Source organism: Rhinoraja longicauda, chromosome 16 (genome assembly GCF_053455715.1).
Source record: "Rhinoraja longicauda isolate Sanriku21f chromosome 16, sRhiLon1.1, whole genome shotgun sequence".
Taxonomy (NCBI): domain Eukaryota; kingdom Metazoa; phylum Chordata; class Chondrichthyes; order Rajiformes; family Arhynchobatidae; genus Rhinoraja; species Rhinoraja longicauda.
Genome location: NC_135968.1, coordinates 35480730 through 35508712, shown reverse-complemented (window position 1 = coordinate 35508712; position 27983 = coordinate 35480730). Strand labels below are relative to the sequence as shown.

General features: G+C 37.3%; 2 protein-coding genes across 9 annotated transcripts in view; one reads left to right on the top strand and one right to left on the bottom strand.

Annotated features, from left to right (window-relative positions):
* The window catches only part of dock1 (dedicator of cytokinesis 1), a 404255-nt gene that overhangs the window by 237817 nt on the left and 138455 nt on the right, over nt 1-27983 (bottom strand). The window lies entirely within an intron of this gene.
* insyn2a (inhibitory synaptic factor 2A) lies at nt 34-27959 on the top strand. 6 transcript variants are annotated; one of them, XM_078413635.1, is made up of 5 exons: nt 34-172; nt 335-432; nt 10653-11840; nt 19149-19220; nt 26942-27959. In XM_078413635.1, exons 3-5 carry the CDS (start codon nt 10660-10662, stop codon nt 27129-27131), a joined length of 1443 nt encoding a protein of 480 aa, XP_078269761.1. In that variant the 5' UTR covers nt 34-172; nt 335-432; nt 10653-10659; the 3' UTR covers nt 27132-27959. The 6 variants fall into 6 exon arrangements, with proteins under 6 accessions (XP_078269761.1, XP_078269760.1, XP_078269759.1 ...); XM_078413634.1 differs by having other exon boundaries at nt 34-244; XM_078413633.1 differs by adding an exon at nt 2041-2107 and having other exon boundaries at nt 34-432.

The window sequence follows — 27983 nt, the reverse complement described above, 5'->3', positions numbered from 1 at the left end:
TGTAATAGCTTGCTGGCATGTATCCACTATAGAAACATCTCAGCCAAGATGATAAGGAGGCGAGGTCTTGCTTTGCATGCACAGCTTGCCAGTTGCAGCTGATAGGAACTGGTCTTCCCCAGCAGCCTGGAGAGCTTGCATACAGCAATCTCAGTAACAGAAAATTTCATAAGTGCGTGGCTGCCTCTAGCGAATGCATCGTTGGTCACAGCTGGCTAAATGTCTCAGTATTATAAAGGGAAAGGTGCCGACCAAATGCTACGGAGTAGAGGGAACTTTATTCAATGGCTTAAAATGCAGCCTGGAAAGTAAACTAATACTTCATATTTTACAGCACTGGATTATTACAGAGAATCTACTTCACATACACATGGATATTCACAACAGAAGCAGCATACAGACATCGCTCTTTCATTTCTGATTTACCTAAAGGTAAGCAATATTTATAGCTAGAACATTATCTCTTTCGCTGCAATAAATATTTTAATTAATTCTTATTATACCCAATTTTAAAATGCAGCTCGCAATCACATATATCAATTATTAGAAATACAAAATATTTAAGATTATCTTAAAAGTAAATTGAGGTTTAGATGTACTTTGTGACTGCAATCATTTATAAAGTCCAACTTTTAGATTAAAGGTAACTGGATTATTTTTGAGTAAATTACAAACCAGATTTTTGAACAAATATTCAACTCAAATGAGCTTTTTTACCTCAACGCAGTAGCTTTCCTATCATCAAATAATTTATAAGTGTCTGCTAGACAGAAGTGTCATTTAGAAAAGAGGCAAGGAGGAGAAAATCTGCTATGATCCACTGTCCAGTGAAATCCAAAGGTTAGAGAAGCAGAAATTACAAGGTAATAATTTGCAATAACTGGAACAATCAAGTTTCAAGTACTTTGTCTTTTAAGTAATCTAATAGTGCACCATGTTTTTTTGTTGTGCATGTTTACCTGGAAATTCTCTATAAAGATGCAGCAAACCAGATATCTCTGCTGCTGAAGGGATGATCAATAATTCTCATTGCCATTAAATCCTTCAAAAATATTTGTCAGCCGGAAACGTCACAAAAATAAATATTTTTCCTTGACAAATCAATAATTTCAGAAAGAATTCCATAACGTTGTTGCTCTGATGTCTTTCAAAGGGTCGGGCTGAAGAGAATAGTGGTCCATTTTACCATTTGGTTTCATATCACTGGTTGGCTGCATGAGAAAAATTACTTCATTTTAACCCTTTTGCTTCCTCGTTAAAGATTAGCTTCCCACCAACTCTAGTACAATTCAATTTAAGATGTGTTTGATCAGGTTTGTAAGTGAGGCTGAAGAAAACTTAATTGTTTCTATGTTTCTAACATTAAATGATTTTAGATCATCCTCTGCATATCAAAGCCTTAAAGTAAATCTAGTAAAGGTGAGCTTTCTCAAAAAGCAGCTCTTGTAGGCCACCTATAGATATTTTTGTTATGTGTGATTTACTTGAAGTGGTCTGGAAAATAAATCAGACGATGATGTTGCCAAAGTTAGATTCTAAGGAAAAATATAGTTCGCAAAATATGAGACTTAACAAACAATGGTTAACAGCCTGTTTTTACAATATCTAAAACCATCTGATTGTTAAGCAAATGTCAATATAAGTAAAGAATGAAATGATAATTTAGTTATAATTTTCTTACACAGCAAATTGAAAACAAAATGTATTATTTTAGCAAATTTTAAGAGCGCAATTAAAAAGGAGGATCTACTATCTAAGTTTACTGTTAAAAGTTTTAAGATCAAAATCTTATCGGTCATTTCATTAATATCCTCAATTAAATTTTAACCGTGGTTTTGAAGCCCTGAATGTAAACATAAAAATAAGGCTAGTTTATTTTCCATTAATTCTAAATGTTATCAAGTCTTTAATATAATTCACTCTCTATAATCTCTATGTCAGTATATTTTAATGAAAATTTTGAATATTTTAAAAGATGCTGTGTTTTTGTTAGTGAATTGCGAGATTTTTTTACTGATCAATGGGTTAAATTTATTACAGCTTCACAGTAATTTATCCACTGCACAACATTTTCAAACTGGAGCTGAGAATACACATACAATTCTCTGTAAGTAGAATCTAAATAAAAATGAAGACACTCCAAATGTTCATCAACAATTTATCAGTTTTAAATGTGCTTCACATTTAATAAAATGAAAGATGTAATTAGATCCGTAGGTCTATTCTTCATTCACAAGAAGAAAGTTAGAAATTAGATCTGCAACCATATTATCATACTGCACAATCTACTTCAAAAATAAGTCACTACCTTTCTGTCTCTTTTTAATAGAGTCATCGCATCAAATTCAACAGCCACATTACATCTAGCCATAGTATTTGAACAGTTATTTAAAAAGTGCACAGTAAACTGGTAAAGTAAAGCAAGACCAATCACAAAATCAAAGATTGGAACATTAATAATTGATTGCAATTTATCAATGCGATATACTTCAGTATTTATGCATTATTTTATGCTTCAACCAGAAATTCATTTACATCATTTATCTGTTAGGGTAAAAAAATTGGGGCAAATCAGGTAGTTTTCAAAATAGACCCCCAAAAATCTGAACCAATTTTGCATCAGCTTACAGAAAACACAATTCCTCAAATAAGTTATAAGCACCTTGCATATATATTTGTAGAGAAACCATTTTTATAATACTTTCAAATCTTTACATTCATTTGATTGTATGTAAACTAGTGAAAGACACAATTGTACTTTCCAAAACACACACAGCAATTGTTTTGGAATCAAGCATAATTACAGCATTACCGATCCACTTTAATTTGTTTTATTCATATTTTTGGATCTAGAATTACTGGCAAGGCAAACTTTAAATGCCTGTTTCTAATTGTCCTTGGGAAAATGGTGGCAGGTTATGATGTATACATTCCCAAAGATGGTGCATACTCCTTGGTAAGCAATTGCTGAAAATAACAAATACATGCAAGGCATTTCTGCCTGTGACAGAGACATTCTAACACTCCACAAACCTGTATCTCATAATTTAAAAGAGGGGGGGGGGGGGGGGGGGGGGGAGCTGATGCCAGCAAAATAGTTTTAAAACTTTTTCATCTCAATTTTGTTGTTTCTTAATTCGCCACTTTTTAATGATCAACTAGGACACAGGTGATTACAAATGTTGTTAGTAACATCTCAGCTGTCAGTGGTCTTAATCTTGAGGCAGGAATAAATGTTCCAACCTGACTTTCCTGTGTGTTATGAAGGGAATATCTTTTGGAGATGGCAAAAACCAAGCCTAAACTATTCTCTCATATGGTAGTACTTCTGAGAGGAAAAGGGAATTTAAGCTAATATTTACTCTTTAATTCTATATCACTCCAAAACATTTTACTACCTTTATCAAATACGATTGGGAGAATTGTACAGTGTAAATTCATTGCTGCTTTTTCTACTATCTCTGTGACTACATTTCTAAAGAATATCATTGGCTGCAAAGATTTTAGTATAGTAAAACAGCTGTGTCAATCGAAGTCTTCCTTTTTCATTTCAGATGCTGTAAAATGTACGTAGAAAATAATGAATTGTACATTATGTGGTGAATAACTTTTTGTAAGACCTAAGAGAACCAGCCGTGTGAATGCAAACAACATGTCTATTGCTATGATACACATTGTTAAATGGAGTAAAATAAGGAAAATGTAACCCAGAAATTGAAATCCCATATTGTTATTTTATATAATCCATTTTATTTCATTTATAATCATTGGAAAAATCAAATCAGTTTTGATACAGCTGATGGGTAAATATTATTTTTCAACTACTGACAAACGAAGCAGGCGACTAATTTACATGTCAAAATTAGATGGGTGCGATTTTAACTTTGACATTCTTAATCATTTTTAGTTTAGGTCTTCTTTAAAAACACAGTTTGAATACAAATAATTTGGCAGTATTTTTTGTTTGTTTGAAGTCCTAGAGAAGCTTGTAAGTGGAAAAGTGAACAAATTTTAATAGATTATTTTGACGTTGTCAATTTAAGAATGGAATATGTTTGTGTGCAAGTTCCAAATTCACCAGTTAGGAGGTGAACATTGCTCGTTGTTTAGCTAACATAATCAGTCTTTGACCCGATCAATTTTCAGGTTTAGATTACGAAAAACTGCCAATGCCGAGCAAACACTAAATGTACAGTTTATTGGTTTGAAGAACACGTCAAGGAATATGACATTTCTTTAAAAGAAAACACTGAGATACCAAGTATAACACGAGAAGATTTGAGCGGCTTCAAAAAAAGAATTTATATATCTCCAGATTTCATACAGTACCACAGCACGTTTGTATGCTTTTGAAGCAGATCCATCACCCCGTCAGTAGTTGAAATCTGGTTTCTGATTTCATAGACAGTACCACAGCACGTTTGTATGCTTTTGAAGCAGATCCATCACCCCCTAAAAGACCATTCAATGCCATATACGAAGCACCAAGTATGTCAATCTGCAATTCACATTCCATCCATCAATATCTGAAAATTGCATCAAAAACCTATGCTCTGCATGCAAAAGTTAATTACATATCTTCACGAAAGGCTCACCTCACCTAAAGGCTCACCTAAGCTAAATACTTTCATTAAGCAAAGGGTTTGCAATAAAAGTAGTTGCAGGAAGGTTTCACTGGAAGGAATGGAAAGAAAGTGTGAGGCAGGCAAGGAGTACATTTTCAAGGTGGGGTTCAGAGAACTTCTCCTTCTCTTCCTGATCACAATAACATATACAAAGAGTCTCAGCAATCACAATTGAGATTTATTCAACAAGAACTGATGAAGTATGTATTTTTTTCTAAAGCAGACAAATCGGCAGAACTTGATTTCCTAAGCAGATAAAGGTGTTTCATCTGCTGCTTCTTTGAACGATTTCATCAGCACATGCTTGTGGTTAGATTGTGAATTCACCCAATCAAAGATCACATATTCCTTGTAATAATTCTATCAGTCATTTCTGGTGTTAGTTTCCATTTCAGATATAGACTTACAGCTGTTTAAAAATACTAAGTAATGGAACATGTGAAATGAAGCATAATCATGAACAATTGCATTGTTGTAGTCTGAAATGCACTTTCAGGAAATAAATGCTCAGTCTTCCATTTCAGGTAGTATTCTCTGTACTTAAATCGAGCTAGCCCTGATCCAGAGCAATAATAATTATCACCCTTTTCTGTTCAGCAAAAACACCAGACTTACAAAATTCTAAACTTGTCATATAGTGTGCCCTCCATAATGTTTTGGACAAAGACCCATCATTTATCTATTTGTCTCTGTACTTCACAATTTGAAATTTGTGATAGAAAAAAATCACATGTGGTTAAAGTGCACATTGTCAGATTTTATTAAAAGGTGTTTTTATACATTTTGGTTTCACCATGTAGGAATTACAGCTGTGTTTATACATAGTCCCCCCATTTCACGGCACCATAATGTTTGAGACACATGACCACAGATGTTTGTAATTACTTAGGTGTGTTTAATTGCCTCCTTAATGCAGGTATATGAGAGCTCTCAGCATCTAGTCTATCCTCCAGTCTTTCCATCATCTTTGGAAACTTTTATTGCTGTTTATCAACACGATGACCAAAGTTGTGCCAATGAAAGTCAAAGAAGCCATTATGAGACTGAGAAACAAGAATATAACTGTTAGAGACATCAGCCCAACCTTAAGCTTACCAAAATCAACTGTTTGGAACATCTTTAAGAAGAAAGAGAGCACTGGTGAGCTTACTGATTGCAAAGGGACTGGCAGGCTAAGGAAGACCTCCACAGCTGATGTCAGAAGAATTCTCTCTATAATAAAGAAAAATCCCCAAACACTTGTCTGACAGATCAGAAACACTCTTCAGGAGTCAGGTGTGGATTTGTCAATGACCACTGACTGCAGAAGACTTCATGAACAGAAATACAGAGGCTACACTGCAAGATGCAAACAGCTGGTTAGCCACAAAAATAGGATGGCCAGGTTACAGTTTGCCAAGAAGTACCTAAAAGAGCAACCACAGTTCTGGAAAAAAAGGTCTTGTGGACAAGAGTGATGGCAAGAGCAAAGTATGGAGGAGAGAAGGAACTGCCCAAGTTCCAAAGCATACCACCTCATCTATGAAACACAGTGGTGGGGGTGTTATGGCCTGGACATGTATGGCTGCTGAAGGTACTGGCTCACTTATCGTCATTGATGATACAACTGCCGACGGTAGTAGCATAATGAATTCTGAAGTGTATAGACACATCCTATCTGCTCAAGTTCAAACAAATGCCTCAAAACTCATTGGCCGGCTGTTCATTCTACAGCAACACAATGATCCCAAACATACTGCTAAAGCAACAAAGGAGTTTTTCAAACCTAAAATATGGCCAATTCTTGAGTGGCCAAGTCAATCACCCGATCTGAACCCAATTGAGCATGCCTTTTCAATGCTAAAGAGAAAATTGAAGGGGACTAGCCCCCAAAACAAGCATAAGCTAAAGATGGCTGCAATACAGGCCTGGCAGAGCATCACCAGAGAAAACACCCAGCATCTGGTGAGGTCCATGAATCGCAGACTTCAAACAGTCATTGCATGCAAAGAATATGCAACAAAATACTAAACATGATGACTTTCATTGACATGACATTGCTGTATCCCAAACATTATGGTGCCCTGAAATGGGGAGACAATGTATAAACACTGCTGTGATTTCTACATGGTGAAACCAAAATGTATAAAAATGTGCTCTATTAAAATTTGACAATGTGCACTTTAACCACATGTGATTTTTTTCTATTACAAATCTCAAATTGTGGAGTACAGAGGCAAATAAATAAATGATGCTTCTTTGTCCCAAACATTACAGAGGGCACTGTAAATTTAAGCAACAATGAAGTCATAAAATGAGAGTTTTTCAGTGAGATGAGTTACTGTGTCATTAGGTTAGGTGGTGGTGTGGGTGGAATAGTTTAGATTAGAGATACAGCATGGTGAATGAAGTAATTTAAAATACTATGTATCCTAGAATAAATTTTCAGTTAATATACACATTTTGTTCTGAAGGTTGAAGGAACTTAGTTGGGAAGACAGATTACTATCTGTGTGCACACAAATTTACTTATTTTAAACACGTATAATGAGAAATAGTTTCCTACTATTTTTATTCATTTTCTGAATGCAGCAGTTACTGGTATTAGTCGTTCAAATCTAACTGTCGTTGTGAAGATGGTGGGCAACAAGGTTCTTGAACTGCCACAATCCTTCTGGTGAAGATACTCCCATATTGATATTTGGCAGGGAGGTCCAGGATTTAGCATCATCAACAGGAATGGCAATGCATTTACAAGTCAGTATGGTTTATGATATGAATTTGTGGCAGAGGTTGCAGGTTTGGCAGGTGTTGTTGAAGTAGCCTGGACATGTAACTACAGTATATAGTACATTTTGCAAATGGTGCATACTGCAGCTAAGATTGGACAGGTTCCCAATCAAGTGGACAGCTTTGTCTTGTATGTCGCTGAACCTTTTGAACAATTGCTGGGAGTTGCACTCATCCAGCAAACCTGGGCAGTATGTTCTTAATTCTATGCCCCTTTCTAGATTGTGGAAACTTGTTTCAGGGTGTCCAGATAAGCAGCATGTGAACTGCTCTTGTAATAACATTATTAATACGATAGGTATCTAAAACTTAAATGAATCTTGTCCACCTCCAGTACGTTGATGGTGAGGAACTCACTGGTGGTCATGCCAATAACTTGAGATACTACCCAGGAATCTGAAGAACCACTACAACCATTTCCCATGTTGTAATGATTTATTTTCAGCACTTTATCCAGCGATCTTTATGCAGAGTATTACTCCAATCATTGAATCATTGTTTATTTAATGCCCCAAGACTTTTTCTTACCTGGGCTTCTCCTCACATCACTTGATCAAATGCTACCTTAACATAAAGGGCAATCATTCTCACTTGCTCTCTGAAATCCATCTTTTAGATCCACAGGGCCAAAGGCCACAATGATATCTGGAACCAAATGGTTCAGATAACATCAAACTTCATCTGTGAGGAAGTGCCAGTAAAAAGCACAGTCTACAACATCTTCTGCAACTGCTATTGTTAGAAGGATTCGTCCTACTTTGCATGGACAGGACAGAGTGAGCAATTTTTCCACATTGCCATATAGATACCAATGTTGTATCAATACCAGAACAATTCGTTGGTGGCATACCTTGACACCATCGCTGAGACATTGTCTGGCTGTACAGCCTTTGGTGTATCCGGAATTCAGAGCAGATTCCAGATGTTGCATGAAATGAATTGAATTGGCTGAAGACTAGCTTCTGTGTCGGTGGGGATATCAGGAGGATGCTGAAATAGATCATTCATTCAACAGTTTTATTGCAAATATGTCAACCGTGCTGGCCCGGATCTCTGGTGCGTCTGACCTACCAGTTGGACCATATATTTTTACAGGGATTGTGATGATGGTCTGGGATTGTTATCAAATTGCTGCTTGGCGTGCTATTGGACAACTCTTCTAATTTAAGTACCAGATGAAGTGAGTCAAGCTGAGTTATTCCAGCTTTTTGTGTCTATCTGAGTCAAGATTAACTTGGCGGGCAATTACTTTGCCATGTCAATGACAGGAATCAAGCAGGACTGTGGATCTGAAGTCATACAAAAGCCACCTATGCAAAAGCCATCAATGAATGATATAGGCAGGCTATAACTGCAACCATGATAGAGACCACCTTTTAAAAAAATACTCTAAATTATTTAATTCATAACTAAAGAATTTATTTCATGCCTCTGGGTTATTTAAATAGGCTTTGAGATTACTAGTCTGATAATACACAGTGGCCTCCATAACGTTTAGGGCAAACACCCAACATTAATTTATTTGCCTCTGTACTCCACAATTTGAGATTTGTAATAGAAAAAAATCACATGTGGTTAAAGTGCAAATTGTCAGATTTTAAGAAAGGCCATTTTTATATATTTTGGTTTCACCATGTAGAAATTATAGCAGTGTTTATACATAGTCCCTCCATTTCAGGGCACCATAATGTTTGCGACACAGCAATCTCATGTAAATGAAAGTAGTCATGTTACGTATTTTGTTGCATATCCTTTGCATGCAATGACTGCTTGAAGTCTGCGATTCATGGACATCACCAGTTGCTGGGTGTCTTCTCTGGTGATGCTCTGCCAGGCCTGTATTGCAGCCATCTTTAGCTTATGCTTGTTTTGGGGGCTAGTCCCCTTCAGTTTTCTCTTCAGCATAAAAAAAAACATCAATTGGGTTCACATCGGGTGATTGATTTGGCCACTCAAGAATTAACCATTTTTTAGCTTTGAAAAACTCCTTTGTTGCTTTAACAATATGTTTGGGATCATTGTCTTGCTGTAGAATGAATTGCCCGCCATTGAGTTTTGAGGCACTTGTTTGAACTTGAGCAGATAGGATGTGTCTATAAACTTCAGAATTCATTATGCTACTATCATCAGCAGTTGTATCATCAATGAAGATAAGTGAGCCAGTACCTTCAGCAGCCATACATGTCCAGGCCATAACACCCCCACCACTGTGTTTCACAGAGGAGGTGGTATGCTTTGGAACTTGGGCAGTTCCTTCTCTCTTCCATACTTTGCTCTTGCCATCACGCTGATATAAGTTAATCTTCGTCTCATCTGTCCACAAGACCTTTTTCCAGAACTGTGGTTGCACTTTTAACTACTTCTTGGCAAACTGTAACCTGGCCATCCTATTTTTGCGGCTAACCAGTTGTTTGCATCTTGCACTGTAGAGCCTGTATTTCTGTTCATGAAGTCTTCTGTGGACAGTGGTCATTGACAAATCCACACCTGACTCCTGAAGAGTGTTTCTGATCTGTCGGACAGGTGTTTAGGGGGTTTTCTTCATTATAGGGAGAATTCTTCTGTCATCAGCTGTGGAGGGAGGTCTTTCTTGGGCTGCCAGTTCCTTTGTGATTAGTAAGCTCACCAGTGCTCTCTTTCTTCTTAATGATGTTCCAAACAGTTGATTTTGGTAAGCCTAAGGTTTGGCTGATGTCTCTAACAGTTTTATTCTTGTTTCTTAGTCTCATAATGGCTTCTTTGACTTTCATTAGCACAACTTTGATCCTCATGTTGTGAAATAGTTATAAAAGTTTCCAAAGGTGATGGAAAGACTAGGTGCTGAGAGCTACCTGCATTAAGGAGGCAATTAAAGCCTCCTTAGCAATTACATACACCTGGGAAGCCATGCGTCCCAAACATTATGGTGTCCAGAAATGGGGGAACTATGTATAAATATAGCTGTAATTTCTACATGGTGAAACCAAAATATATAAAAATGGCCTTCAATAAAATCTGACAATGTGCACTTTAACCACATGTGATTTTTTTCTATTACAAATCTCAAATTGTGGAGTACAGAGGCAAATAAATAAATGATGGTTCTTTGTCCCAAACATTATGGAGGGCACTGTGCTTTAATTTAATTTACGCAATGTCTTCATATGAAATGTATTATGGTGCCAATCTAACACTAGTTATTCATTTAGGTCTTATTATGATAAATTTCAACAGTCTTCACTTTGCTGTAAAAATATGGTGTTTTTATTTAATTTGTAGGTAAAACATGGTGAGTAAGGAACCAAGTAAATGCCAACTCACAAGTAAGGAAAATGAAACTGAGCAAGAAGCATCACCAGCATTGGAAATGAAATATGCTCTGGATCCAAATAGGCAGATTAGAAAAAGGAATAAAGCATTACAGGTGAGATTTAAAGATATTCGTGAGGCTCAGAATGAACAGGAGAAGAGACTTGCTGCAACACAGCAAATGGACCAAAAAACGATGAAAGCTATTTCTTATAAGGCAGCTTATCGCAAATACATGACAGTGCCTGCACGAAGGTCAATTCCAAACGTTACCAGAAGCACGGGTGTGCAGACATCACCTGACCTCAAAAAACGCTATCAGACGTTCCCTTTGGATAGGAAGAAAGTAAATGTCATTAAAATTGCTCCCACTTTAGAAACATTCAGGCGACAAAACAATGATTTGGCTTTTGAAATTAAAGATAATAAACTCAATAAAGACTTCGGAGCACGTACCATAAGTAGTACAAAGAGAAGCAGTCAGAAGAGTCCGGATACCAGTGCACATAATAACAACTTCAGCAAACTGAATGAACAAGCCGGTTGTGTGAGATTGGATGCTTCCAGCAACAAAGACCAAGAAATACACAGTTGCACTGAAGACTCACTTCAAATAGTAAATTTGACAGATTCTAACCCACCTGAGGAAAATTACCAACTGTGCAATATAACAACATATGATAAGGTGTCTTCAAGAAATCCGAAATTTAATCAAACTGAGCTGCAACTAACAGATTTTACTTCCTTCCATTTAACAGAAAGCAACTGTGAACTTACTCAGTCTGACCCCTCAACTCCCTTTACACAGGACTCCTCACAAAATGTGGCTGCCTGGGAAGTGTATGAAAGAACTTTGCACCCAGACGGTCAGCAACCTAAATCGGTGTATGGTCAACTTTGTTCAGTACAGTCTCCACAAAAAGAAGTGCTCTCCGAATCCACTGTGTCAAACATTGCACCGAGAGATGAAGATCAGTCTAATCAAACAGCGGTATCAGTAATGGAGTCAGATCAACAAATTGTACCCCTCACAGAAGTTGTGGATCTGAAAGCTCAGCTGCAAATAATGGAAAATCTGATCAGTTCCAGTCAGGAAACCATTAAGGTGTTGCTTGGGGTTATTCAAGAATTAGAGAAAGGCGAAGCCCTCAGAGAAGGGTAAGACAATACAAAATTATTTATTCATGTTAATTTACAAAAGAATGTCTGAATAATGGAAGTCATGCAGAGATATATTGCAATATTATCTGAGAACCAGTGTCCAAAAAATTAACTAATGCATGCTGTAAAATACTGATTTCACAAAGTATGAGATTCATGATGATTCTCAAAAATCTTACGTTTTATTCATTAAAACAAACAGAATCACAAATAACAAATAGCAATTATCCTCCTCAGGGCAAGAATTAGAGAATGCAATGCACAGACTGTGATCTGCAGTTGTACTGCCAATTGTGCTGCATTACAAAATGTTATGAAGGTCATCGACAAAATAAACTATTATACAAGCTAAAATGCATGGAATTCTGATTATGTAGCACTGAATATTAAATAGGAAAAATCCATATATTCATAACATTCAAAGTGATGGGAAAATTGCAGGATATTGCATTGCTGTTAGTGCAAATTGAAAGTGGGATAAGATGATTACTGAAGGAATTATTGCATCTCCAAACTGGAAAATCAGCTCAGACAATAGCACAGGTGTAATAAGCTTTTTAGCTAGTCAATCGCTTTATTTTCTCCAAATTAAGGAAAAGCTGTTTCAAAAGTATTGGTGAAAGTAATTAGCTGTGATTCTATTTTATACACTTTTTTAAAAAAATTGCACAATCAGTGCTGTTTCCATTCTAATCAACCGCAAAATAAGCACTGGATTACTATTCTCTCTACCAACCAAAGTAATATAGATCGTTAATTTCCAAAACAATAAATTCTGCACGTTCCAATTCTGAGGGTGGAAATGCCCAACACTACGTAGCTATGAGGTGAGAGGAGGAAAGTTTAATGAAGATATGTGGGGCAAGATTTTTTTTACACAGGGTGGTAGGGGCCTGGAATGCATTGCCAGCAGGTGGTGGTGGGGGCAGATACAATGGTGGCATTTAAGAAGCTTTTAGATAAGCTCATGGAAGTGCCAGGAATAGAGGGATGTGGATCATGCAGGTAGATGAGATCAATTTAACTATGCATCATGTTCAGCACAAACATTGTGGGATGAAGGACTCTTTCCTGTGTTGTACTGTTTTATGTTCTATCTATCGCCCCATCTCCTTTTCTCCAATTTAAAATGTCCTTTTTATCTCTCTTTCCCAGTTCCAATGAAGGGCCTCTGATATGAAACATCAACTCTTTCTGTCGATGTTTCCTGACCTGCTGCGTTCACAGAATTTTTTGTATTTGTGGCAAATGATGCTACTGATGGCTTGTTGGGTGGGCCTACAGCTGTGAGTTTCAACAGATTGCAGAGCATGTAGGGTGCGGAACAATTAGTTGACCGAGTGGATTGGAAGGAGGAAGAGGGAAATTAGAACGGTTAAGGGAAATTGGAATGGAATGGAATACTTTATTGTCACATCTGACAAGGTACAGTGAAATACACAATGTATACAAAGTAATTCATTGTTTGCATACACAATGTATACAAAGTAAATAAATTGGAGTATTAAAGCAAAGTACAGTTAAGCGGGATCCAACCATCTCTGCTTCCCTTCAGATTACCTTGGCCAAGGGAGCACGAATATTTAAATTGGAGCAAATAACCAAGTGCCTGAGGAACACAATGGGCCAGGCAGTATCTATGGAGGGAAATGGATAAATGCCGTTTCAGGCTGGGTTCTTTCTTCAAATTGCTGTCTCCATACTTTAATTTTAGATTACATCCCAGGCATGAAGCATCATTGAGGCTCGATGCAAGTTTGAAGAACAGCACTTCACCTTTAGTCCAGGCATGTTGCAGCCTTTTAGATTCAATAATGGATGAAAAAGCTTCATGAGACTCCTGCTCTCTGTAACAGTAGGAACATTGACTCATATGTTTTTCTCTCCCTATTAGATTGGCCCCACTGGATTAGCATTCCCTGCAGTATACATTTTTCAGCTTTTTCATCATTGATTTGTGTTACCTCTCTCCCTCATCTCATCTTCCTAATCAAAAACAGAAAAGGCTGGACATACTGAGCATGTCAGGTAGTATCTTTCGGAAGAGAAACAAAAAATGGGCATGTTTAAGAAGGATTTGACATATTTAACAGTTTAATGTGGTTTAAACAGTTCAGTTCTGGAAATTAAAATTCTCCGTAAGTTTTTAAATTGTATTATTTTAAATTCAATTTGTGGACATTATTGTCCATGTCAGGCTGTCCTTGCGAAGACGAGCCTTCCTTTATCACGCAATCGGTAGGTTAAAAGTGCAGTTACAATGCGGTGTCAAGTTAATAAAACTGCACTTTCAAGGACAGTTAAGAGTGCCATTACAGTGGCTGGTCAATTAAGTGCGACAAGACTCTTTCCATAAAGAACTGTAATTAATTAGTTAATGACGACATTTTATAGCAGCATCTAATTAATTCAAATTCTGAAACTTCCTCGCCAAGATCTGAACCCTCGTGGATCAAAAGTACCTGAATTATGAAACTGCACTAAATAAAGAGCTCTGTTCAAGCTAAATTCAATATTATTTGTCTTATTCGTTAGCAATGTTTTGTACAAAACTCCGTGCTACACATCCTAAAGTGCTTCACCTTCATAGTCAACATTGGTTCCTGGTTAAGGAACATTATAAATGTAAAAATTCTCACTCATGCTTTCAAATCGCTTTACTCTTCTGCCTTTCACTATTCCTGGAATCTATTCCAGTCTAATAATCTCCTAGAGATCTACACTCCTTTGGTTCTGCCTGTTGATCATTCTCAAATTTAACTGTTCTGCTTTTGTACATTCAGTTGACGACCAAAAAATCTGAAATTCTATCCTTAAACCTCACAATCTCTTTCCTTCTTTAAAATGCACCTTAAAAGCTATTGGATAGTTCAAGGTTTTGGTAGTAAGGGCTTTCAGCAAAGATTTTTTTTTTTGAGACATGAATGTTACGGGCAAGGCTTACATTTATTTCCCTTAGAAGGCGATGGCAAGCTAACTTCTTGAAAAGCTGAATTTGAAGTTAGCTTAGTTAGCTTTAGAATTTTGGTTCAACAATGGAAAGGAACAACAAAATATCTCCAAGTCAGGATTGTGTCCAACATGAATGGGTGACCTGCACTAAGTCGTATTCACAGCACCTTTAGTTTTGAGATACAACGTGGAAACAGGCCCTACGGCCCACCGGGTCCGTGCCGACCAGCGATCCCCGCACACTATCCTACACACACTAAGGGCAATTTACACATACTCCAATCCAATCAACCTACATACCTGTACGTCTTTGGAGTGTGGGAAGAAACCGAAGATCTCGGAGAAAACCCACGCGGTCATGGGGACAACGTACAAACTCCATACAGACAACACCAGCACCCGTAGTCAGGATTGAACCAGGGTCCGGCACTGCAAGCGCTGTAAGGCAGCAACTCTACTGCTCCGCCGCCCTAGGAGCATTTATCCATCTTGTTACGAGAGGTTCAAGCTTTAAGAGGGAGGTTATGCATGGAACTGCAATGCTTTTTTGTAGATGGTATATACTGCAGCCAGGGTAACACGGGAATGAAAGTTTAGTGTGGTAATTCATTGGCATTCAGTCCAACTGTATTGTCACAAATGTTGAGCTTCCAAGTGTACTTTGAGTTGCACATCTAAACAAGGGGATGGTATTCCCTAATGCCTTTTAAATACTGGAGAGACCTTATGATGTCAGGTAATAAGTTACTTGCAGCCAATTTCTGTAGCTACCATATGTGCATGTTCCAGTTGAATTTCTGGTCACTAATGATTCCCAACATGTTGCTGGAGGGGGACTCAGCCACGCCCATTCCATTGAACATTAAGGGTACATATCCACTTTTGAGTTGCCAGATAAGTTGTGATTAGATATTCACACAATTTCATAAAACTTCAGGTATGCACAACACAGATAAAGGTGTTCTCTGAGTGAAGACGAATCACAAATATCATGAAGTGGTCATTAATCGCATAACGGAAAGAAACATTCAAAGCACATTGATACTTAAGAACGAGGTCAAGGAGGTATAAGTTTCTGCCCACATTTTCTGATGGAACTACTTGGGGCTTTTCAGTTAGTAGTGGAGTTCACAGTCACAATTGGAAATCTACCTTGTCCTTATTAAAGTGGTATCAATTTTTGTTCAGTTAAATCTTTGAAGCACCTTATGGTGTTTTTCTATGTTAAAGACAGGATATAAATTGTTCATGAATTTGTTTTAGGACTGCAAGTTCAGAATTTAAAAAGCTGCATTTTACATTGACAATTCATAACAAATACATCTTGACCTTTTTTTAATACCAATCATGTCCTCTTTCTGGACAGGGGAGGAAAGGGAGAAAACATTGAATTAGATCCACAAATATATGCATGCTCAAAAAATGAAGTTGTAGAGCATTTAATTAATGTATGCATCCTTTAAAAATCATGTTACACCAGTTTTAAATCAGAAGAACTGTTTACAATGCAATTGTACATAGCTCTATTAAGGAACAGATAACATATTTTGAGCTGCCCAGTGATATGGGAACAATCCTACTAGTGCACTCTCACAGAAATCTGTTCATTTAATCACATCTGATAATTCTTATAATTAAAATGAACAATTTCACAATAACTACTTGATAAATACGCCATGCAAAACTTTTTTAAAAGTTAAAGAGGTGCTCCCCCAAAAAAAAATCCTGTTCTTTTCAAACACAATCTGCACTATTGTGAGCACAGAGAATATTATTATGTTGACAGCCATTTCAAATGCAATAACATTAAAAAGAAATACAAATGTTTGTTTCAAAATACACATTAACTCTCTTTTGTTGCTAGCGATCCTCAATAATTCTAAAATATAAGTTTCATGGCTGCCCAGGGGGCACTATAAATTGCAAATGCAATATTGCTTACGATTTTTCTATTTCTTTGGGGAAATTGTTTTCAACCTCCAACCACAGAAATCTGGTACTATTGAGAAGAGAAAACATGAATATTATAGCTCTGACATGTACTAATACTTTCATGTCTGACCTTTTGATTGTGAGAATTATTGAGTGTTTTTCCTCTAGTTTAGATTCCTTCACCCTAAAAATACATGATCATTTTCTTTTCTAAAATTCCTTTGTTCGGAATTGTTGTCTACTATAAGGCTGCAATTAAATGTGGACAAAAATTAACCATGCAGTGCAGCTATTGTTGCTCAACGTTGTTAATACATTCCACGATTTTCCTGAAAATTAAGATTACACTTTGCAGTGGTAATTGATTGAACGAATTTGCTCCTGGCTTTTAATAGACCAGATATTTCCCGGCAATTATTATGGAGGTGGCTGGATTGCAAAATTACAAAGATTACAAATCACTCGGAAAATAGCACAGGTACTTCTAAAACACAAGGATACAGGAGTGCAGCTGGAATAAGTCAATCGAATAAGCTGGTCCCTGTGAAGTTGGGCACAATTTCTTAGCTGAATATTGCTATAAGTATATCAGCCACATCCATTACACTCACATTGATGTCACAGAGCTCAAAGCCTGCTCTTTCTATTAGCTGATGAGATGTCCATTATCTTTTCCAATTGCATAAAGTCAGAGTCACACAGCACGGAGCCCTTTGGCTCAACTTCCCCTTGCCGACCAAGATGCTCAATGTGCACCAGTCCCACCTGCCTGCATTTGGCCCATATACCTCTAAAGTGTTCCTATCAATGTACCAGTTCAAATGCCTTTTAACTATTGTTATGGTACCTGCCTCAACTACCTCCTCTAGCAGCTCGTTCCATGTACCCACCGCCCTCAATGTGAAAAAGTTTCCACGTAGGATTACATTACAGCTTGAATTCTTTCCATTAACTGACCACAGATGTTAGGCTCATAGGGCTCTTGTTCCCAGACTTTTCCTTGCAACCCTTCTTAAACAGACATACAACATTAACCACCCTCCGATTTTCCAGCTCCTCACATTTGTCTAACAATGATTCATATATCTCAGCCAGGGCGCCTGCAATTTCTTCTCTATCTTCCCAGTGTCCTCGAATATATCTGATCAGACCTAGATGTATCTATCTTCATATGTCTTAGGATGTCCCGCACCTCCTCAACAAATCTACGGACAGTCCTCAAGAAATCTTCATTAACTGTCCCAAGTTCCCCAGTCTGACCTTTCTCCATGGTCAGAACAGAGGAGAAATGTTCATTGAGGACCTTGCCTATCTCCTACAGCTCCTCACAGAGATGACTGCTTTGGTTTCTGAGGGGCCCGATTCTCTCTCTTTAGTGATAGTGTAGTCTTACCATGATAATGTAAGACTATACTGCATGTGGTAAGACTACACTTTTATAGCATACCATCTCTGCTTAACACAAATGAATCTTATGTTTTAGCTCCACCAGAGTGGTTCTACTCCTGGTGTACTCTTCTGTGTTCCTTGTTGAATTATGGTTGATTGCCTCATTTGAATTACAATGATAAAGTGAGGATTAAACTGGGCTGCAAGTGCAGAGATTGGGGGCAAATATAATTCTGCTGTTACTAATATTCGTCACAGATGCCAGGTTTTGAACTACTAGATTCTTTCTGAATCTATCCCTTTTAGCATGATGGTAGCACTACAAGCATAATATAGAGCCCTCATTATGCTGAAAGGACCACCTCCACAAATTTAATCAATCAATTACCTCTCCATAATTTAATCTTAAAGGTCACCCTTACCAATAAATCATGGACAGGTATATTTGTGATATACACAGTGATGAAGATGTTGATTTTATGTTGATTTTCTCACATTCTGTTGTAGTTCAGAAGAAAAAGGGACAGTATCCTTCTTCAGAAATGCTTCCTCCATTGGGAGAATCTGGAAATGGAGGGCAGAGTGCCGGGACAATGCAGTTTCTTGGACTTGGGGATGCAGGATCAACAATGATCCTGTAGGAGAAGAAGTTTAAGGGTTCCAAGTACCAATTCGTATTGCTAGATTTTCATTCAATGCAAGTTAAATAATTAAATGTAACTGACCCAGCTACCAGAGTAAATTTGAACGTAAATCTACATTATTAGTCTAGGATTCTGAATTATTAGTATCTTGAACACTTTAAATAAAAGTATTAGATCTATCATCAGTATTTATAAAAACTGAGGATTTCTGCTTAATGTAGACCAGAACAACCAAAATGAAAACATAAAACAAAATATCCATTTAAAATTATACCAATTTTATCAACAGGAACTCCAGAAATGATTTTTATACCTCATTATTTTATAATTTTTCCCTGGAAACTAATTAAATACGTTTTACATCATAATGTTCGATTTTACTTTTCAGTCTTTCCTACAGAACGGGACAAGATACTGCAAACTGTGACACCTGTCGAAACAGCGCTTGTATCATTTATAGGTAAGCTACCGAACAAGGCAAAAAAACAATTTCTGACTATGTTTCAAGATAATTACATATCGACAACCAAACTATATTTCCCTTAATTCTGTGCAAGCGTTTGAGCATATGCACATCACAATGTACAGATTCAGTTAAAAGTGCTTTATGATTCCTGCATGTAGAAAATATAATGTGTGACATTCTTCTTCTCGGTCACTAATTAACATTGCTTGCTTCCACTCCAATTTTATGGGATCTGATGAGGCTAATGTAGGACCACAGAATATGCCACAGGTGGGGCAAGAGGCACTTGATGCGGCAGGCAGGTTGCAGGTTGGGAGATGGTGCGCTCCTTCTGCCAGTAAAGTGTGTTCCTGAATAAGATTTACGATGCTCAATGCCATTCCAACGTGCTCAATGCCATTTTAACAGCTATTTGTCCTCAGTGTCATTTTAAAAGTTACTTACTTGTCTGCTTTGAGCAGCGAAGGGACAAGGATTCTCTTGAGTCACTGGGGATGTAACACTTCTTGAAACAAGAACTTAAGAACATCCTTGACCTTTTTTCTTTGTCCATCTGGTAATCTCTTGCTGCATTGGCACAGAATATACTGTTCTGACATCAGACACATGAGAACGTAGCCTATGAATTTAATCTAGTGGTGTTATTCTGGAAATGATACTGGCATTTGTTTCTTTCTCCTGCTCATAGACTTGAGGGAATTTGCAAAAAGATAATTGATGATGCTTCTTTTGGTCAGGTTAGATGAAGTACACTAAATATATTACTTTTCTTTGGCTATCTTTTCTGAAAAGGAACTACCACAACCAAGTAAATAATGAGTTTAGGTTTCAAATTAAACACATGATCTGGACATTATCAGGTTGCTGTTTCTAAGAGCTAGCTGTGCATCACATGGCTACCATGTTTATTATATTATAACTGACCAAATTCATGCGTAAATAATTTAATTCATTAATTTATTTATTCGCAAGATCTTGCGTTGCGGGCTAAAATAACATTTATTGCCCATCTTTAAATCCCTCAGAACTGGGCCAGTTAAGAGTCAATCACATGGCAGTGAGCCTGGGGTCACACACTGGACCGACTGGGAATGGGTGGAAGATTTCATAAAGAGCAGAGATGAACTAGATAGGGGTTTTAAAACAATCCATTAGTTTTATGATTAATGCAAAAACGACCATTTTAAGCCAGTATAATTGAAGAAACAGAACTTAAATTCCTCTCTTACCCCAACAGAATTTGAATTAAAATCCCCAGGCTAAAAGTTCTGTAATCAATCCAATAACATATCGATTATGCATCTTCTGTACATCAGCGAGACCAAGCGTAGGCTCTGTGATCGTTTCGCTGAACACCTCTGCTCACAGTCCACCTTAACCTACCTGATCTCCCGGTTGCTCAGCACTTTAACTCCCCCTCCCATTCCCAATCTGACCTTTCTGTCTTGGGCCTCCTCCATTATCAGAGTAGGGCCCAGCACAAATTGGAGGAACAGCACCTCATGTTTCGCTTGGGTAGCTTACACCCCAACGGTATGAACATTGACATCCCTAACTTCAAATAACCCTTGCTTTCCCTCTCTCTCCATCCCCTCCCCCTTCCCAGTTCTCCCACCAGTCTTACTGTCTCCGACTACATCCTATCTCTGTCATGCCAACTCCCCTGAAATCAGTCTGAAGAAGGGTTTCAACCCAAAACGTCACCCACTCCTTCTGTCCAGAGATGCTGCCTGTCCCGCTGAGTTATTCCAGCATTTTGTGCCCACCTATTACTTGGCAGGTTTGGTCCTACCATTCCTCTCTTCCAGGTTTCTTTCCCTCTCCCCCTCCACAATCAGTCTGAAGAAGGGTCCCGACCAGAAACGTCACCCATTCCTTCTCTCCAGAGATGCTACTTGTCCTGCTGAGTTATTCCAGCATTTTGTGTCTACCTTCTATTCTGCATATGTACCTCCAGTCTGCTATACGAACTATTAATAAATAACTATTTTTGAAAAGACAAGATCAAATAAAGATTTTGAAATATATTCATGGGTAACAGCATCTGTGCAGCATCTTTCAAATGAAAGACCCTATTCACATGGCTAGGTTAAGTTCCTGATAAAAACATTCAAGATTTCTGCATTTCACCCATTCAGCAGTGGGCAGGAATATCCCCTCATCCACAAATAAAAAGCAAAAGACATCCCACAAAACCCTTGCATGTAATTTTGTAATGCAAGAAATAACCTCCAACAACCTTAATTTGATGCTGCATGAATTCTGGCAACCTCATTTCATTCCACTCGTGCTTGTGTAATAGTCTTATTTGTAAATGAAGCCTGAGGTTATTCTTTGTTACAAACTGGCAACATTGTATTTACTGTCATTCGGATCAGATAGGAGAGCAATATTGATGTGATGTAAGAATAATTGTTCATCCTTTGGCAAGCCATACCATGTCTGGCACATTTAAGAATGCACAATTTGACTGCTGAGCATAAAGATGCACAATTTGCATTTACTCAACGTATTTTTCTACCTCAAAAGTGCTCAATATCCAATCAAGTACTTTTTGAAATGTAGTCAGTTCTAACATAAGAAATGTGCCAGCCATGTCATATGCAGCTATTTCTCAGAAACAACAATGTGATAACATCCAGATCATCTATTTTTATGATGTTTATCAAGATCAAAATTAGCCCGTGGATGGGAATAACTTCCTGCCCTTGGAAGTAGCTTTGTGGAATCTTTTATCTCAACTGTGGAGAGCAAAGATGGCCTTGGTTTTATTTCCCATCTGAGAGAAGATGGTATTGGCCATGCTGATACCTTCTCTATTGAACTTGAGCACTAATCTTCAGTGTTTACATTTCTTGAGGCCACAATATTTTTACCAGGAGGTCAGAATAAAACAAACAACTATGGAGATTTAGTCTACTTATCAACAAATAACTTTCTTCTCTGAAGAACTCATACCACTTGGTGGAAAATAAAATGATTTGTAACTAAATCATGGTTTCAATGTATTTTTTCACAATTAAAAATTTCCAAACAACCCTTCCCAAGAAAAAACTTGAAAATACCACAGTATAGGGCATTATTATATCACTGTGTCCATTATGGTGCTCAAAAGTCAATTTGTTGCAGACTACTTAATGGAGACAGATTAGTCAACAATATCATTGTGCAATTATGCAACAATCAGGAAAATGAACCAAATGCAATCCTATTATTCAACAATATTAAGTAATTTGTCAGCATTACTCAAAAAATACCCATTTCCTGCCATCTTAAACTCATTAAATCTTTGCAATGTTCTGCCTTTCTTCTACCTTTCCATTGAAAGAGACAGCAAGATTTCAGCAACCGACTGGTTGGTGCCATGCAATACGCAAGTCAAAGTAAGGACCGTCTACATACAACCATTCCAAAGACACCTTTGTTTTTACTGGTAGATTTGGAAACGCAAAGCCACTTTTTCAAAGAAAATGGCTGGTATTTATCCTTCAATTAATATCATAGTTTATCAATACTGGTGGGAGCTAACGGTACCCATTGGTAATATCATTTCCTACATTAAAACATGGAAATAGGTGGCAAAATGAAGTTGTTCATTCATGTTCTTACTGAATAACACAACAGGTACAATGGGGCCAGAAGGGCAGATACGAGTGATGATGGTAAAAATGTGGTTAGACATGGGATGAGGAGGAAACAGGGAAAAACTGGTATGTGCAACTTTTAGACAGCACAGGAAGGGGTCTCAAAGGACATTTAGCTTGATGGACTAAGATACAGTGATCATATAGCTGTCAGAAATAGCTGTCCAAATAGCTTCAATCCATGGAATAAAGAAATCCATGAACAACTCTTATCTTTCATATCGTCTCTCCCTTTATTTTGTCTATCCTAGCTCATAAGGTTAATCATACGTCATCTATAGGATACTACACTATTACTACTTTATTTACATATAACAGAAATTATGTTCTTGTATGTAATCAAATATCATAAATTCAGAACCCTATTTCTCATAAAACATCCACAGATACTTTCTAGACCGAAAATATAGCCAACACATAAAACAGCTGTGTCACCTATTGCCTGTAATATGATAACAATTCTATAGGTTATTGTTGGCAACGTTGAATCATGTATCAAAAGCAAATCTAATCTTATGTTTTCCTTGGTCATCCATTTCAAATGAATGTGAAATACACGTAATAATTCCATCAAACAAAGGTGATAGTCATTCTGCCCACTAAGACCACTTCAGCTCTCAAAACAATCTCACCCCTTTACTTATTATCTATGCAACCTAATCTCTCAGACATGCACTTTAACACTAATCCCTCCCCAATTCACCTACAGCTCACTTACATCAGTGATAATTCCCCCAATAACTAGTTCATCTTTGGCATGTTGGAGGAAAATGGAACACCCTGAGTAAACACACCCAGAGTAAACCCAGAGCAAAGGAAGAACACACAAGCCCTTCAAAGACACCACCAGAAATTAGATTGGAACTTGGGTTGATGCAGCTGTGGAAATGCTGCACTACCAGCGTAGCAACTGTGCTCACCAGAAGAAATAATATTTACAACAATGTTTACTTTAATCAATTCAATAGATTTTAGAAATCTGCCACGAATTAATGCATGGGAGCATAAACCTAAAAATTCACAGATCTTCTTGGTGTAACCCAGGTACATGCATTCATTCATTGTATGTTCCGGTCAAAAAGGAATGAAATTCATATTACAGTGCATTCATCAATTTCTCCATTTGGACAATGAGGATCCATTTATATACCAGCACAGTGAAATAAATTGAATTTTCCCTAATCTCTGCATACATGCCTAGGATAAGGATTTACATCACGCTTTCAAATAATTCATGACTCGCATAAACTAATCCTCATGTTCCTTATTACAATTTCTATTACTTACTCTTGTATAAACAAAATACTATGATGTCTTCTGGCACCATACTTATTTTGTGTTATATTCTAACAAGGTATCTGCTTGTACATATAATTTGTATTATGCAATACAACTGGCCAGAATTAGATTACTACTTTCATTTCTGGCATTGGATCGTACTGATGTTACTAGAATGGCATCAAAGATGAGGAGCTTCTGTTGGAAGAGGATTATTTTCCTCTATCAGACATTTGCAGTAATGATGAAAAGCACAAAAACTGTTCTGAATTTTGAAAAGTTTCATAAGTATGGAAAAACTGTTTTTTCCAATGGCAGAAAAATCAATGACTGGAAAACACATTTAAGGTTAAAAACATCGGGAGTGGAAATATTGAGAAAATAATTCACGCACTCAATTAGTCTGATTGCAAATCCATTGCTGAAATCATGTTGCGAGTAAATTCAGTAGTTGCAGTGAAAAGGAAAATGGATGTATCATTGAAAAGGGAAAAACCATGATGATGATGAGTCAAGGAAAGCAGCAGCATTTTGGATTGAATGGCCTTTTGCTGGTCTGTAGAAAAGTCACATTGTCATGTAAATTATCCCATATTATTAAAAGTAGGGCATTTTGAATATCTTCAACAAACTATTTAGCTTAGTAAGGGCATGGTGGCGCAGCGGGAAAGTTGCTGCCTTACAGCACCAGAGACCCGGGTTCGATCCTGACTACAGGTGCTGTCAGTACGGAGTTTGTACGTTCTCCCCATGACATGCATGGGTTTTCTCCGGGTGCTCCGGTTTCCTCCCACACTCCAAAGACGTACAGGTTAATTGAAGGTTAATTGGCTTGAAGAAAATTGTCCCTAGTTTGTGTAGGATAGTGTGCAGGGATCGTTGGTCGGGCGGACTCTGTGGGGCCGAAGGGCCTGTTTCCATGCTGTATCTCTAAACAAAATGTTTTTTTAAAGACTAGAATGTCATGCTGATGCTGCATAAGGCATTGGTCACACCACATTTGGAGTATTGTGAGCAGTTTTGGGCCCCATATCTGAGGAAGGATGTGCAGGCATTGAAGAGGGTTCAGAGGTGGTTTACGGGAATGATCTCAGGGTTGATTGTGTTAACGTATGATGAGCGTTTGTTGGTTCAGGGCCTTTACTCGCTGGAGTTTAGAAGGATGAGGGAGGGGATGTCATTTGAACTTACCTAATAGTGAAAGGCCTGGATAAGGTAGATGTTGAGAAGACGTTTCCACTAGTGGGTGAGTCTAGGATTGGAGGGCACAGCCTCCGAATAAAAGGACGTACCTTTAGAAAGGAGATGAGGAGGAATTTCTTTATCCAAAGGGTTAGTGTATCTGTGGAGTTCATTGCCACAGACAGCTGTGGAGAACGTCATTGGGTATTTTTACAGCAGAGATTGACAGGTTCTTAATAACAAGGGTGGCAAAGGTTACGGAGAAGGAAGGAGAATGGGGTTGAATGGCAAAGATAGATCAGCCACGATTGAATTTGAGACGTTTCGATGGGCCGAATGGCCTAATTCTGCACCTATGTTTACAACTGGCTTCATCAACCGGACAAAATTTGCCCTTGTGGGCTCATGAGTTCGAGCCCATTATGTTAGCAGGGATATAGGATAAACTAAGGATTAGAAAACACTGTTGTGACAAAGGGGTCATTTTGTTATTTGCATGATGAAGTAATGGGGTGTCTCACAATTATTTCTAACTTAGGTCATGGGACAAAGTGAATCATGCTGATACAAAATTGGATGAGAAAATAAATTGTGAGATAAATCTGTAGAGGATAAAGATAGTCTAAATGTGTGGATTAAAAAATGATAGGTGAAGCACATTCAGGGAAATGTGAGGTATAGTAATACATTGGTAGGAAAAATAGAAAAACAAAGTAAAAGCAGATATTTGAATGTTAGTTTCAACAGCAACAGTGTGTCTTAGTATGGATTTACAGGGTTTTGGCAAGAGTACATCTATGGTCATTAAAAAGGAATAAAGTGAAAGTGATTTTGGAACAACAAAATGTAATGAAACATTTAACATTCTGAAGGGAATGAAAAGGAAAGATGTTGAGTGGATAGTTCTCCTGGCGTGGACGTCGAGAACTAGAGAGCATGATAAGGGCATCAGCTACTTCTGTGATGAGGAATAATTTCTTCTCTCCGAAGTGAGTCTTTGGAATTATCTACTTTCTAATGCTGCAGATGCTGAATCATTCACTACATTCATTGATGAAATGGTTACATTGCTGGATTGCAAGGCGATCAAAGCTAACGGGAATTATGCAGAAAAGTGGAGGTGAGAGGAATGATCCACTCAGCCATGAACTTACTGTATGGTGAAACACGTCAATCATCCTTTGCCCTGCCCCTTTCCTAGTTTGTTTTTTAAAAGCCCGTGTTTAATTTCACTATAGCTCAATTGTGTAAGGACATATGTTAAAACCAGATCACTGAGTAACTTGAATAAAATGACAAGAATTCCCAGCCGTTCATATGACAATAATACTGATGGACTACATGTTCCCCATAATCATATCAATCTTACTTCTTAAAGTGACCAAAAACACCGTGAAAATATCCTAACTTAAATTGAAAAGGAAACCTAATTTCTAATGTTAGAAATATCAACCACAAGTAAATGTTTTAAATCTTCATTGCATTAATTTAATGTTATGTGAATGAGAATGTTACATTCATTATAGACACATTCTTTACGTCTTATCATGTACAATAAATGACAATGTAGTCATCTGTTAATTGATTAAAATTACATTTATTATTGCCTAGTGTTGAACTGGATTTCAAGCAACAAGAAGACAAGTTTCAACCCATTATGAGAAAACTCCATTCAACCGAAGAAACTCAGGTTTCAACCCTGCCTTACACACAAGAATTTTGTTCATCTGCCTATCAAAAGCAAAAACCTAACAAGACTGAATCAAAAAAGCATGGGAAATGGAAACTATGGTTTCTTTAACAAAACCTATTAAAATTTCTAAATGTTAATTTTGTTCATTTGAAGTGATCCCTTTTTGAGTGGTTTGAGATTTAAGCTGAATATTCAATTAGCAGAAGTTTCAAATCAGCCATCAGTCAATTCAAGGCAGCATTCAGCCCGATCGTGCAATGTTGAGAATTTTACTACAATGCATAACAAAACAAAATATATATTTTTTATTATTTACAGTTGAGTTAGAGTTACAAATATGAAGTATCAATTTCAATGTATACATTCAATAATTATTTTTATTAACCAATTAAGTTATGGTTTGGCCTGTAAACGCCATTTCGTGTTCTGCCAGTCAGCAAGATATTCTAATGCCTTCTTCTATTAAATAACTGCAGAAAATTAGAGAAAGGTGTACTTTTACAGGAATTTCATACTTTAAGTTAAAAGGCACGAAATTAACATGTTCAAGCTGACGGCAGATTCGGGAGGAAGAGCACAATCTTCAAATAGGTATGCCAGGATATTACAATGCTTCTCAGAAAGCTTTACATGCCAAAAGATAACCCAGTAAATCTGCTTATAAAATAGAATCACACCTAACATTAATACTGCGTAATGTTTTACCAAATCACTTTTATGCACTATTCATGTAAAAAATATGAATTCATATCATATCATATCATATATATACAGCCGGAAACAGGCCTTTTCGGCCCACCAAGTCTGTGCCGCCCAGTGATCCCCGTACATTAACACTATCCTACACCCACTAGGGACAATTTTTACATTTACCCAGCCAATTAACCTACATACCTGTACGTCTTTGGAGTGTGGGAGGAAACCGAAGATCTCGGAGAAAACCCACGCAGGTCACGGGGA

Coding starts and splice junctions, on each gene's coding strand:
- insyn2a (XM_078413635.1), top strand. CDS start 10,660: ATGGTGAGTAAGGAACCAAGTAAATGCCAACTCACAAGTAAGGAAAAT. Junction 11,841..19,148: donor GGCGAAGCCCTCAGAGAAGG/GTAAGACAATAC, acceptor TTTACTTTTCAG/TCTTTCCTACAGAACGGGAC. Junction 19,221..26,941: donor AGCGCTTGTATCATTTATAG/GTAAGCTACCGA, acceptor ATTATTGCCTAG/TGTTGAACTGGATTTCAAGC.